The 14,259-nt window shown below is 38.6% G+C and overlaps 1 protein-coding gene across 3 annotated transcripts in view; it reads left to right on the top strand.

The window, feature by feature from the left end:
• Nucleotides 1–19: 19 nt before the first annotated feature.
• LOC135466298 (uncharacterized) overlaps nucleotides 20–14,259 on the top strand; it is a 16,006-nt gene continuing 1,766 nt past the window's right edge. The window contains exons 1-13 of one of the 3 annotated variants that reach the window (XM_064743716.1): nucleotides 20–124; nucleotides 1,821–2,245; nucleotides 5,180–8,838; nucleotides 9,053–9,148; nucleotides 9,287–9,508; nucleotides 9,756–9,832; nucleotides 10,018–10,122; nucleotides 10,432–10,501; nucleotides 11,142–11,213; nucleotides 11,481–11,612; nucleotides 12,188–12,315; nucleotides 12,659–12,682; nucleotides 13,809–13,887. In XM_064743716.1, coding sequence (XP_064599786.1) covers nucleotides 2,031–2,245; nucleotides 5,180–8,838; nucleotides 9,053–9,148; nucleotides 9,287–9,508; nucleotides 9,756–9,832; nucleotides 10,018–10,122; nucleotides 10,432–10,501; nucleotides 11,142–11,213; nucleotides 11,481–11,612; nucleotides 12,188–12,315; nucleotides 12,659–12,682; nucleotides 13,809–13,887 — 4,879 coding nt within the window. In that variant the 5' untranslated portion in view covers nucleotides 20–124; nucleotides 1,821–2,030. The other 2 variants (XM_064743713.1, XM_064743715.1) reach the window with 2 other exon arrangements.

The following is a 14,259-nucleotide window of genomic DNA, read 5'->3' as shown; positions in this document are numbered from 1 at the left end:
TAGTGAACACTTCCGGTACCACAGAGCTGTCGCGTTTGGAAAAAGAAGAAATTTGGCTGCATGTTATAAGTGTGTGCCTCTAACATGCTTAACAAGAAAGCTGTTGTTTCCTGAATTAAGCCCTGTAAGATCTTAAGCTGTAAATGTGGCCTCTGCTCAAATCAAATCCTCAACACCTTCACATTCTTGCCAAATGACATCTGTGACTTCGTTGGCATGTAAATTGTAAGGGAAAATTGTCAGATATTAATTACAGTGCATGTGTAATTTAAATGTACAGTAGCAATGACTAATGTTAGTCTACGGAAATAGGTTTCTTATTAGAGAATATTTGTCCATAATGCCAACATTCTTGGTGTTCTTTTATTTACGAGCAGAATTGATATTAATGAACAAAAATCTGAGGCCGATTCTGTGCACTAGCTCCCTTCAGTGCCTTTTACCACCACAGTGGTTTGCAACTCCATAACATATGAAGTCACTGCTCTGCAATCCTTACGCATACGATAAAGAGTCATAGTTGTGACAGTATAATGATTTTGTTCTTTCTTGTTGGTTTATTGGAAAGATTTTAGCACTATATAATTAGCGAGTAATGCCTATGACATGCCTCGTTGTACTTTTTTGGTTTAGAAGTCACTACTGGAATGTATCACATGATTTGAACATTATGCTGTTTTACAAACTGCGAAATCAGGGGAGTTGCCGGTATTCTCTGAATGCCTTGTTTCTGTTTTTGAGACAGTCTTGTGGTAGAATACTTTTGTTTCTCACATTTTTCAACTTGATGCTTTGAAATTTAATACATATGTAGATAAACAGTTAGACTAATAAAACAGTCCCTGTAAATTCTGATATCTTATCTAGTTTTAAGGATATTATTAAAAAAAAATTTAGTGAAAATTAGTGAAATTTTTTAGTTTAAATAGTAAGCTACGAATTTCAATAATAAGTTTTTGAAAGTGTTAATAATTTGAGAAGAAACAACATACGAAATTTGGCTCTCAATATATATATATATATACAAATGACTACTTGATAAATATTTTAGGTTTCACAAGGCAAAATGCGAAATTTTGTTGAAGAGGGGTTGCAGTATCCTTAACATTCATGTTGTTTAGACAATATTTTCACCACCATGTTGACACGAGTTAAATATGTAAGCACTAGGAAAGTGGTAAGTGCTTGAATGTCCACAGTCTCAAATTGCATCTTTTAGAAAAGTACTTTTTTTCAGTAGAAATGGAAATTGAAGAATGCACTCTTGGTGTCAGTTGGAACTTCTCCCTGACACTTTAAGAAGTTATTTTGGAGTCATACAATATTTTTGTGTCATTGGTGGAGTTATTGTATGCTGCCTACGTACCCTGATTCCTCAACTTTTTTGCATTTGAAAGAGCAATTTTCAGTGCAATTCATGCACATTTTGATTTGATTTTGGAGACCAAACTACATCGGTTGGATTTGCCAGTTTCAGGGCAACACAAAAGTACAATTTTAATAGTCAACCTAGAATAAAGCCTTCAGAATAGGCTTGAATAAATACCTTGCAAACGTGCAAAAAGGTTGAAGAATTACAGTACATGTAGCCTGCCCTGAAAAAGTCAGCAAAGTTCATAAACAAATGTGTAGAATATCACCATGTAAGTTAGACCTTGTCATCTTAAACATTTATATGATCGTTATGCTTGTTGGATATCTGATTGCAGTTTTCTATTAACACACCAGTTACATGTATTGATGCCTTGTACATGTCAGTCTGTTTCTTGAACATTCTAAACAAGAATACATAATTGTAATGCAATTGTTTGAAATTTCAGATGGCATGATCAAGTGTTTATGGAAGACCTGATTGTGTGGATCCTGAACTGTTATACTGGAAATCTACCTGGATATCATTATTAGGATAATGTGCAAAGCTCACAGAAACCAGGATGATGCCATGACATAACATTTATGGAAGCCTTTCTATAAGGCACTAATCCTGTAGTGCCATGTCACACTTAGTGCCCTCCTCTTAAGGCAGCACTATGATCCGTCTCCTGCCAGACAGTGTGTCCAGTCATCTGAGGTCTGAAGTGGCCATCACCAGTGTAACCCAGTGTGTTGAAGAGCTGGTTTTGAACTCGCTGGATGCTGGAGCCAACTGTGTGGCTGTTCGTGTAGACATGCCTTGCTTCAAGATCCAGGTGGTGGACAATGGCTCAGGAATACGCAGTGGTCAGCTGGATGTCATAGCAACAAGGTGTGTGATAAATATTTAGTGTATAGCCTGTTGAAGTTTAAGGACTATTATTGAGAATTTTGTTCAATAAAATTTACTACAAGTACACATGTCTATGCACAGACAAATTACCCTAAATGAGCTCAAATTTCAGCCATGAAAGGGCATTTTTGAGGCAAATAAATGTCATAAAGTATTACATTTGGTGCTACATTTTTCCAGTAGGATATCATCCTACACTCCAGACAAACTTCAAAACACCCTCTAAAATCAGCAGAACTTGAGAATTTACAAAAATGAGTCTCATAGTAATGGACGGAATTTTACGTCAGTTTGGGTGATCTTGGTGGTCTCATGGCTTGAATTTAGAATTGATATAATAGTTTTCTTCAATAGTGCATTAAGAAATATAGTTGTTACCAAAACCTGTAAATTGGATCATTATGAACAGTTGTAATTCTTTCAGTTTAGTTGCGTTATTGCACATGTGGTTTCAGGCAATGTCATACAGATAAAGGCCATTAAGTCTTGCGATCATCACCCCTATTGCTAGTGTATGTGCAAGTCACAAAAGTTTTGCACTGATTTATTTTGAAAGGTAAACTTTATCAGGGTTTAAATCAATCTGTCTGAGCTGTCTGAAATTTTACGGACACAGCCAAAGATTTTGTTTCAAAAGGAATCTTCAGTTACATGGGTTAAATAGTGTTATTCATCAAAATCCTATTGAAACATAGTGTTAGGCTTACTCCATAGGATTTCTTTCATATCATTGTAATAGTTCTACGCAATTTGTATTCTGACCAGAGTGGCACTTTAACTCGTACACTCTCTGTGGGGAGCAGGGGAGTCAATCAGTGACAGTAGTTCACATCTCCGTCACACCTCAGTGAGTCTCACCAGCTTGGCAAGATAGGGAGAGACACTGATGGGTTTTGAAAAGATTTAACTTCTTGTGTGATAGGATGACTGTTTTTCAATCATGCCAATGTCGTTTAAAACTCTGCATACATGTACATTGGTATACATTTTTGAACTACAAAATTGCAGAAACACAGATGTTTTCAGAATTTTCACTTGTAACACGTGAGTACATCACTTTTGTAACATATGTGTTGATTAGCTGCATTCCACTGAACATAGGCCAATAGAATCTGTTGTTTAGATAGAGATGTTGTCAGAAATATGGTGCTCGGAATTTGAAAGCTAATTATTTGTCATTCATAACTAGTGGCATTTAGAACTTACAAGAAGACTATCTGAAAAAATTGAGTTCATTTCAACATCATTGTGTAAACCGGCTGGTAGTAAAACACGATACGAGTGCACGCTAGAATGATTCTGGAGAAACAATACAAACTTTCCTGGCACAGTTTGACATATATACACAGCTACTTACTTATTTTACGATATTCTCAAGCCCTTAATATTGGCCTTGATATGTGGTTTGACATACTTTATGCCTGTACATCAGAAACGGACAGGCGTGTTTTTCATGCATACCAGGCTTTGACAGTTGTGGAACTTTATATTCTATTGACTGGTTCCAGAATCCAATAGGTGTTGAATTCTGTATTGTGTAATGTGTGTTTGCCCAAATACGAGGAAATCTTGGCTTGGAATCCAGTTAAGAATACCAATGTTAATAGTTCCTGACCTTTCTTGGGCAGAATGGACAGATGTGGCCAGAGACGTCTGGTGTTTGCTCCTGCTGATCAAGTCCTGTTTAAAAGCTTTTATTGCCGCATTGAAAATAAAATTTGGTTCAAAAGTTCTTTCACAGTAGGTAATCATTCATTCATTTGCCATTTTATGTACCCGTAAGCCCGCCATTGATTTGGGAAAGCTCCTTAAAAATGTATTATCAGTGGGATACATACAAGCTGTGAATTTCTATAATATTTTAATCCTGCTTTTTGTGGTGAGTTTGTAGCAGGTTTCGTGCATGGGGTCTTGATCTTTGTAATTAACATTGTATATTTTTTCTCACTCACGTTCATCTGAGGAGTGTGTCAAGATACTTCAGTTTAATTGAAGTCCGATTGAACTGAGTGAGGTTTCCGAGGGATGAGTGTTGAGATACATTGTAATGTATTTACATGTCACACCGTGCATATTTCGTAACTTTTGAGTATACCTTTAGAGTGATTAGCAGATACATACACATGGGAAGCCTTGCATGTCCCAGACCTGCAGGTGCCAGATGAAATCTACATGGTTTGTATTCTCATCAGGGAACTGGGAAATCTTTTTAGTTGGATCTAAGCACTTGAACTTTGTTTTCTGAGCGAACATTGTTCATATATTTTCTGTGAAATTACCGATGCCATTCACAGCAAAGGTACTCCTCAGAGCTCGATATTCTCACATGGTTGTCTGGTATGTATATCAGTGGGTGCTGAAGGCATTTGTATGGTAAAGTTTAAAGACTGGTTTAGCTAATTAAATGACATATACATATGAATGTACATGTATTACTAACTTTTTCTTGAAATGCATGTGGTGATATGTTGCAAACCATCTTTTTATAATTAAGGGTGAGACTTCTATGATCTACCCGCTTACTTTCAGTATGTCTCAATTAGCGATTGTCTGTAATTATTGAGAAGGTATGGTAACTGTCATATCTGACATTCTATTTATATCTGAATGGGGCCTTAGTGGCCGAGGTGGTTAGCACACCACCATGGCGCAATGGCCCAGGAGCCTCTCACCAATGTGGTCGCTAGGAGTTCAAGTCAAGCTCATGCTGAGTTCCACTCCAGCCTAATATGGAAAGGTCTGCCCGCAACCTGCTGATGGTTGTGGGTTCCCCCCGGTTCTGCTGGGTTCCTCTCTCCATAATGCTCCGTATAAGTGAAATGTTCTTGAGTACAGGATAAAACACCAATCAACTAAATCTATCTAAACATTTGATAACTATAATCAAACATATAATTTTATTCTTTCCCTAAGGCATTACACAAGTAAGTGCAAAGGACTGATGGACTTGGACAACCTGGAGTATTTTGGTTTTCGTGGGGAAGCTTTAGCCAGTATCTGTGAGATGTCTGCTATTTTGGACATCAGTACAAGAGTGAAACAGTCTTCAAAGACCTATTGCAAATTATTTCACAATGGGAAGGCTCATCCATCAGGTGAAGCCAAACTACAGAGGCCATCGGCAGGAACAACAGTCACTGTCCATGGCCTCTTCAATAAACGACCAGTCAGAAAGAGAATGACCAATCAGATTCTGGAGTTAGAACTCATTAAACAAAGACTGGAAGCCATCGCTCTGATGAACCCTGGAGTGTCCATGTCACTAAGGAATGATGAAACTGGGAACAAGATTCTCCAGACTAATAAGTGCAATTCCACTCTGGGAATATTCAAGCAGTTGTATGGTGCAGTTAAAGCTGCTAATTTGTCAGAAGTCAACTGTTCCAAAGACAAGTTCAGGGTATCAGGGTATATAAGTAGTGAAGGTCATTTCAACAAAAACTTACAGTTTGTCTATATCAACACAAGACTTGTTTTGAAGACGGAAATTCACAAATTTTTAAATAAAACATTGAAGAAATTTTATTCCTCAAGAAAAAAAGATGTTATTGCAACAACACCAGTCACATCGGAGACTTCTCTGTTGTCATCTAGTCCAACAAAGCATTCAGATAAACACGGGATATTTGTGGTGAATATATCATGCCGATTCAATGAATACGACATAACATTTGATCCAGCCAAAACCTTGGTAGAATTCAAAGATTGGGAGACAGTTTTATCAACAGTGAGAGAATTTGTAGAGGAGTTTCAGCAGCAATTCAGTGTTAATGTCGGTCCAGTCGGTACCACACTAGATGCAGAAGCATCCAGCAATTGCACACAGTTTAACATTGATAATACCAGTCATACAGTAGAGCCAGACTCTCCAAAGCACCTGCAAATGTCTACAATCGATACCGAAAACAGTCTTCGCTCAGAGGTTATCAAAAGTAGTCAGAGAGATGCTACAGTTACAGTTTCATCCTCCCCGCATGAAGTTATGACTGAGAAGGCCAAAGAAGATAGTGATTTGGAGATAAAAGAAAATAACAAAGATAATTTCCAGGCTTTCCCAGACCTTACTAAGACATGTGTCAGTCCTGTTAATTCCACATTCAGTTCTGATACATCATCCACATTAACATGTACCTCAGGATCAGTGAAGGTCAGTGCTGATGAAGAGGATCCCTTGTGTGCTCCTCATAATCCCAGTGGGATTACTCTTCATTCCAAATCCCCCGATCTTGCTGGAGAAGCGGATGATTCTGGAATTGATCCAGGAATGACGGCAGATACTACCACAGGCTATTTGGATTCAAGTGTATGTCCACAATCAGTTCGCCTCCGAAAGCCAACTGTTAAAACTTTTCAATCAATATTCAAGCAACGAAAATCTAGTAATCTGTCATCCTTACGAGCGAAACAGAGCAAAGGAATACAAGGTGAGAGAAATCCATCAGCAGTGACTTGCAAGCTGAAAGAGTTGAGGGAATCCTTAGGCAAACCATCTGGTGACCAACAGAAATGTAACATTTATCAGGTGTGTCCAAAAAGTTCCATATTGAGTTCATTAAAAAAGTTGAGAGAAACAGTAGAGCAGTTGCAAAGTAAGGGTAAAACAGATAAAGTTGTAAGTTGTGAGACTGTTACCAGTACATGTATGCCTCAGAGTAGTGCATCAATGAAGGAAGCTGACATACACAACAGAAGCACATCAAACACCTTGGCTGGCAAGAAAAGGTCTGGCCTGGGAAAAGAGACCACATCCTCCAAACTTGCAAGGTTAGCTGGGATAGGAAGTCGGGAGGTGGATGGCAGCCTGCAAAAACACAGCAGTGCGTCGAAAGTTTCATTGACAAGTGAAAGTTCAGGTAAGCTGTGTGATGTGTCATTGGATTCTGGAAGTGCGAGAAACCCGGACTTGCATCCTGTATTGACTTGTTCAGCCTCTAAACAGGGTTGCCAGTCATCTGCACCAGTGAATCCGAGCACTGAGCCAGTGATTCACTCAGGAACTGGGCGCAGTGGAGAATTCATTCAAAACAGCATTTTTCCTGTAATTTCTAGGCATAAAAGTGGAACAGCCAAAGTCAACCAATTTATGACTACTGAGTCCTTAATTACAACAGTGTCTGCGTTGTCCAAGAATAGCTCTAGCAGGAGTGAGGTGTCATGTGAACAGGCAAAGTGTAAAGTTAAGATTGAAGAGGATTTTGCATTTAATAAGCATCACCCTCTGGAAACAACTGCAAGTTGCAAGTTGGATAATTCCTCACAATTGGATTATCTTGATCCTCACAACAACTTTTCAATGTCAGAAACAATAAAAGTACAGCATTTTGAAGGAGGAACAAAAACGACTCCTGGAAGACACAATGTGATGAAAGTATGTAGTCTGGAATCATCTGAGAGGTCAGTGATGAATGGGAATTCTGTCACATGTGATGAAAAGATTCAGAAAGAATTTTGTTCTCAAGATGGAAAAATAAGGCTGAGTCAGGAGAGTTATAACATGGTTGATTCTAAAGATGTGTTCAAGTCTTACCAATGTGACTCAAAACGGTCTTTGCTGACTTCTATTGACAACATTTCTTCCCTTGATGCAGGGTCTGAATATAGTGGACCAGGACGAAATCATGACAAAAAGGTATGGAAGCCTGAACCTAGTACAGATGTGGAAATGTCTCAGGGATTTGATTTCAGGACTATGAAACCGATAGTTAACTCACCAGGAAATTTGCAGAAAGATGACAGTAGTTTGTTTGAGACTGTTGATGTATCATCTGCACCAGGTAGTGATGCGAAGACATTTTTCTCGCCTGATATTGTGACCAGTGTCAATGAGCGTGACAGTGATTTGATGCCTCCAGACAAAGATCTCATTGACTTATTGATTACTCCTTCGCCTTCATGTCACACACCTGTTTGCCATGTAAGCCCATGCCCAAACCAGCCTGGCCTCTTGGTCCATTCGCCTGGAAAGTCAAATCAGTGTTCATTAGAGACTGGTATATGTTCTCACCTCCCGACATCTGAAACCAAACTTTACAGTGAGAATGGGAATAGTTTTACAACAATCTCACCAGTCCTGAGTGATAAAATTAACAACTGTTCTTCAGATAATGTAATGAGTATTGGATTAGTGGAGACTTGTATACAAACAGAAGTTCCAGAGGGTATGACCAGGGTAACTGCTCAAACAGAAGTTCCAGAGGATATGGCCAGGGTAACTGCTCAAACAGAAGTTCCAGAGGATATGGCCAGAGTAACTGCTGAAACAGTTGAAAATAAATCTTCAGATGTAAGTTTGAAATTGGAATTGCCTTCAGCAGATTGTATCAGAGACACCATTGTGCTGACCCAGGATAAAAGCGATGATAACTGTGTTGATAGCTGCCTTCTTAATCAGAACAGTGGAGACGCTTTAAATACCCAGGTTGACAAAAAGACTGGATATCAAGAACATCAGAAAATAATCACGCCTTTGAATCAAAGGGAAGTTGAGTATCTGCTGACTAATATGACTGAGGATTCTGATGGTTGTGATTCAAAGACTGATGAGTTTTTAATCAGAAATCATCCTATGTCTGGTGAGTTTGCTTATTTTGTTTTTGTTTTTTTGTTTAGTGGATTAGATGTAGAAACAAATTTGCTACATGTGCTCTAACAATTAAACTACATGTCTTTTTAATATGTGTGCCAAAATGACTGATCCACATTAACTGGAAGCAGTCAGAGTATTCAATTTTATTTAATTCTTAAAAGATACAGAAACCCTTACATGAGATTTGTTTCCTCTCACAGGAAAGAAAATAGTTATCCATCCTCTCACTGGGCACTCTCTGGATGAAGCTGGCTGGGAATTGTGGCTTAAACAGAACAATAACACTGAACATAAAGGTGGTATGAGATCAGTTTTTACTAGTTGTCTTGTAATGAGTATGTTAAAAAGTTTCTTCTTCTTTCCTTTATCAGCTATGTTTTATTTAAATAAATGTCACATTTTCATGTAAAAAGTTGGTTCAAATTTTCACCCAGATCAAGAGCTCTTGCCGAAGAAGAAGCTTCTTTCACATGATTTGGCATACTCTTTGAGCAAACCATCTACAAGCAATGCAGAAACTGATGAGCTATCCACCAATGTGGACAAAACATCAGGGGAGATCATGGGTGATCACAAGGTGGATGAACTGTGGGCTGATCATGTAACTAATCAGTGTGAAGAGGATTCTATAAAGTGGAGAAACCCATCTTCAAAAGGTGAAATGTGATTTACGTACCTTGATAGCTTTGAGGTAGTATTTTGTGAGTTTTTGCGTTCCTGTCCACAGAATTTTAATATTTTTGAGCCATTCTTTTAAAACTTAAACCTAGACATTCAATGTTAATGGCATAATAGTAATAATATCTTTATTTCCAGAGGGTAACAAACTCAGTCAGTACCATTTTTGAGTTGTAGTTTTCAAATAAATCATGAATTACAAATCATCACTTACTTGTATTACAGCACTTGGTGATGAATCAAAAAGCCTGGCTGACCTATTTGAGGAATGGGACAACCCTGTGTTTTCTGTTCCTGAACAGGTATTGTCTCACATAATACCTTTTCTCTGACTTTAATCTCAGTGAAATTGGGTAATGATGAGTTGTATTAACAGTATGATCTCACCATTCTTTTATACAGTTGTAATGCAGGTTAGCTTTATTTACCGGAAAAGTTATCTGCCTACTAGTTATTTATTGATTTGCTTTTCCAAATGTTTTGACAGGATATCACGACTGCAGAGATGCCAGACAAACAGAAAGGTGCAGGGAAAGTACAGGGCAGTGTACATCAGTGTCGCTTTACCAAGAATATGCTATGTCAAGTACAGGTATGGTCTGCTTTTGGTGTATGGAACTGTGTGAAACTTTACTTGGTACATGTAAATTTATTTTGTATTCAACCATAAATATGCTTCGCAATATGTTCGCAATTTGATAAATCATGCTTACACTCAGCAGTATGTATTTTGCAGTTAAATTTTAGAAGGATGACAGACTTCATGTATTTCTTCATATTCTAACATTATTCATTATTGAAGGGCCATTTGTTGCCAGTGTTACAAAGATACTTTAATTAATTGATGATTTTTTTAGAGTTTTTTATATCAGAATCTCATCTGTATTCGATGTCTGTTTAGGTGATGGGTCAAGTCGATGATAAATTTATAGCCTGTTTGATGAGAACCAAAGAGAAGAATCTGTCAGCAGGTGTGTGTGTAGTTTTTATTTTACCTAGAAAATGTAGTGTTGGAGTGGGAGTGGGGTGGGGGGGAGTTTAAAACAGCAGTATCGTCAGTATTAGGGATTACACTTTCTGGGGTTGATGGTTAAATCTGCCCTCTGTAATTTGTATTTCACAGTATGGAGTTACGAAGTTGAACCTCCACCAGCTTCATGTTTATTGATCTAAACCTTATTTGCTGATCTGGGAGCTCCGTGGTAGAGTAGTTAGCATGGTAGCTCAGTGCAGTGACTCAGATACTCTTACCCCATGTGGTGACTGTAAGTTTAAGTCCGGCTCACGCTGGCCCCTTTTCCATTTTAAGTGGGAAAAGAGGCCTCCGTAGTGGCGGAGTGGCTTGTATGCTAGCGCAGCACAGTAACCCAGGAGCCTTTCATCGATGCGGTTGCTTTGAGTTCAAGTCCAGCTCATGCTGGCTTCCTCTCCGGTTGTACATGGGAAGGTCTGCCTGAAACTTGCAGGCACTTGGATGAGTGAAATATTCTTGAGTATGGTGTAAAATGCCAATCAAATAAATAAATACTTATCTGCTGACTTTCTTTTAAAGCTGTCCACCATTTTGTTTTTCATGATCACTTCTATATGTGTGTGATATTTTCTCTCCAGATGGTAATCTCTTGGTGCTGGTGGATCAACATGCTGCTCATGAGAGGGTGCGTCTTGAACAACTCACCAAGGGTAGGTACAGCTAATTAAGTTGAACATCCAACATCTGGAAACGGTTTTTACGAAGCAGTCACATTGTGTGCTTGGCACAAGGTCCAAGTATAAATGCATACACTGTATGTCACAAGAATTGTCAGTATGAATTAAACAGAGGTAGTAGTACTGTCTTGTGAGGGTAGTGTTATTTGTTCACAGAGGTGGTGTCTGACAAGGTATTGCACATGTTCTGTTATGAGCGTCCTTCTAGAACATAATTTTTTTGTCTTTCTGATGTTGCAGATTCTTATGTGACAAATTCAGATGGAAATAGAGTGATAAAAAGCTCTGCCATTATTCCACCGCTAGAACTGAGGCTCACAGAGGAACTAGTGAGGGTGATGACAGCTTATCAGGCCAAGTTTGAACAGCTTGGTAAAGTTCTCAAGCTTTCTCCAGATAAACAGACTGTACTTGTGCATACATGTAAAGCGTCTGCTTTATATATAGGAGCTGGGTACTTGAATATCTGTAGGACCATTTTATGATGGAGATGATGGGGTTTAAGAATATGATGATTGGTCCATTCAGTAGCCAGTAGTATTACATTGTATGTGCCAATTCCACCATCATGGGGAGGTGTATGGTATAGTAGCAAGAGTAATAACATTTTGTCAGTCTAGAGTTTCACAACTGATTTTTGCTTCATTTGTCTTTGACTCATTTAGACATCAGTTTTATTCATATCGTTGTCAGTACCTTGATAAATGTAGGAAAATCTGCCATGTTGTTGATCTGAGGCCTGTTTCATCAGTGCACCATACATGCACATACGTAACAGGCTCTGCACTCAAGGGTTGTACATGAAAGGTACATGCTATCCATGTAATATTATGGATGCTTTGTGAATTGGGGCCTACGTCTTCCTTTAAACAGTGTTAAACATACACATATATGCACATCCATATATATATGACATTAAAGTGCCCTAACATTTTGATTTGCTGCAGGTGTTATGTTCAGCACATCTGACAAGAGAGACACTGTATTCTTAAAGTCAGCACCATCTTGTTTCATTGAGAGAGAAGCCAGTGAAATCAAACGCGGTAGAACCTCTGTTGTCATGGAGATGATTGAGGTTAGTTGCTTTCTTTTTGAGTGAAAAGTAGTCAAAGTACTGCGGCCGATTTCTGTGGCTCAGTTAGATAAGTTTGCCCTTAACTATCATGGCAGCGTGTGTTGTAGAGATATAAAGTGCACTTAGCTAAGGGCTACCTAGCACTAAGTTCAATAAAATGCTGATCAGATAATTGTTTCACGACTCTGATTATAGAATGCCTGTAAACTTTCTTGCTGATATGTGATATAGTGTTCTTGTCCAGTGAATTCAGCTGATTTGTGTAATGAAATGATAGTGCATTACTTAATGGCATTAAGCTCCCATGGCAGGATATTGATGAATGCCTTCTCACTTTTTGTAGGGATTCATTGTGGAGCAAGTAGAGGTAAGTTTTCAGTGAACCCCGTAATTCTTTCTCCACACTCTTGTGAAACGACTAGAGGCTGAATTAAGTCTTCTCTAAGTGGCAAGACTTAACTCATGTTGCTTTAGCCAACATATGACATCCTTTACAGTGGTTGGATGGATCTTTGAGATTATTTCTCTACCAGAATTACTCCCATTTATGGCTGGGATATAATAATCACTTTTTCTTGTGAATGTTGAATTGGCTCCCAGATTATACACAGTCTTATCTCCATTAGTGATGAACGTCTGTCAGCAACCTGCGGATGGTCGTGGGTTTCCCCCGGGCTATGCCCGGTTTCCACCCACCATAATGCTGGCCGCCGTCGCATAAGTGAAATATTCTTGAGTACGGCGTAAAACACCAATCAAAAAAAAAAAAAAAAAAAAAAAATCCATTAGTGATAATCATAGTTTTTCTTGTGAATGTTGAATTGGCTCCCAGATTATACACAGTCTTATCTCCAATAGTGATAATCATAGTTTTTCTTGTGAATGTTGAATTGGCTCCCAGATTATACACAGTCTTATCTCCAATAGTGATAATCATAGTTTTTCTTGTGAATGTTGAATTGGCTCCCAGATTATACACTGTCTTATCTCCAATAGTGATGAAGGTCTGTCAGCAACCTGCGGATGGTCGTGGGTTTCCCCCAGGCTATGCCCGGTTTCCACCCACCATAATGCTGGCCGCCGTCGCATAAGTGAAATATTCTTGAGTACGGCGTAAAACACCAATCAAAAAAAAAAAAAAAAAAAAAAATCCATTAGTGATAATCATAGTTTTTCTTGTGAATGTTGAATTGGCTCCCAGATTATACACAGTCTTATCGCTAATAATGATGCACGTTATACCTTGTCTTTGCGTAGAAATTTACCTGATAGACGTACCACATTCAACAGGAAGCCGTCATCTACAGAACAGCTTACTATGGCACCACATTTTGGAAGAGATATAGAGAGCCTATTTTGTATTACATGACATTTTATCTGCAAATAGGTGTTGTTATAATTGTAATAACTCTTGTTTATGGTCTTTCTCAACCAAAATTGACATGAATTTTGGCCCTGTACATGTCACAGTAGTAATAATCTTTGGTTTACAGTTGTTGAAGTCCACGAATGGTGCCCTGGCTACACTTCCTGGCTGTGTCCATAAGTTGCTGTGTTCACAAGCCTGTCATGGTATGTACACTTCCTACCCCCATAATCAAGCCTTTCACATTATGTACATTTCCTGCCTGTGTCTATCTACAGCAGGTTTGTAGGTGGAAGAACCCAGAGTGCCTGGGGTAAACCAGTAACCTTTGGCAAGGTGTTGGCAAACTTTCTGACATGTGAAGTACAGATATACACACAATTTTTGTGGAAGATAAGGGAACTGCACCAAATGTCAGATTGTACAAAGAACCACACAAGTATCATTGAGTGCTTATGCTCACCAAGGTTTCATGAACAGGGCAATCCACAAATCCCCTGTGCACGGAAGGCCAGAATCGAGTCCGCACCTCTTGTGCACTACTGTAATTCTTCAACCTTTCCACGCTTGTTTATCCA

The sequence above is a fragment of the Liolophura sinensis genome, chromosome 6 (genome assembly GCF_032854445.1).
Source record: "Liolophura sinensis isolate JHLJ2023 chromosome 6, CUHK_Ljap_v2, whole genome shotgun sequence".
Classification (NCBI taxonomy): domain Eukaryota; kingdom Metazoa; phylum Mollusca; class Polyplacophora; order Chitonida; family Chitonidae; genus Liolophura; species Liolophura sinensis.
The sequence above is the reverse complement of the archived record's forward strand: the minus strand, read 5'-3'. Positions and strand labels throughout refer to the sequence as shown.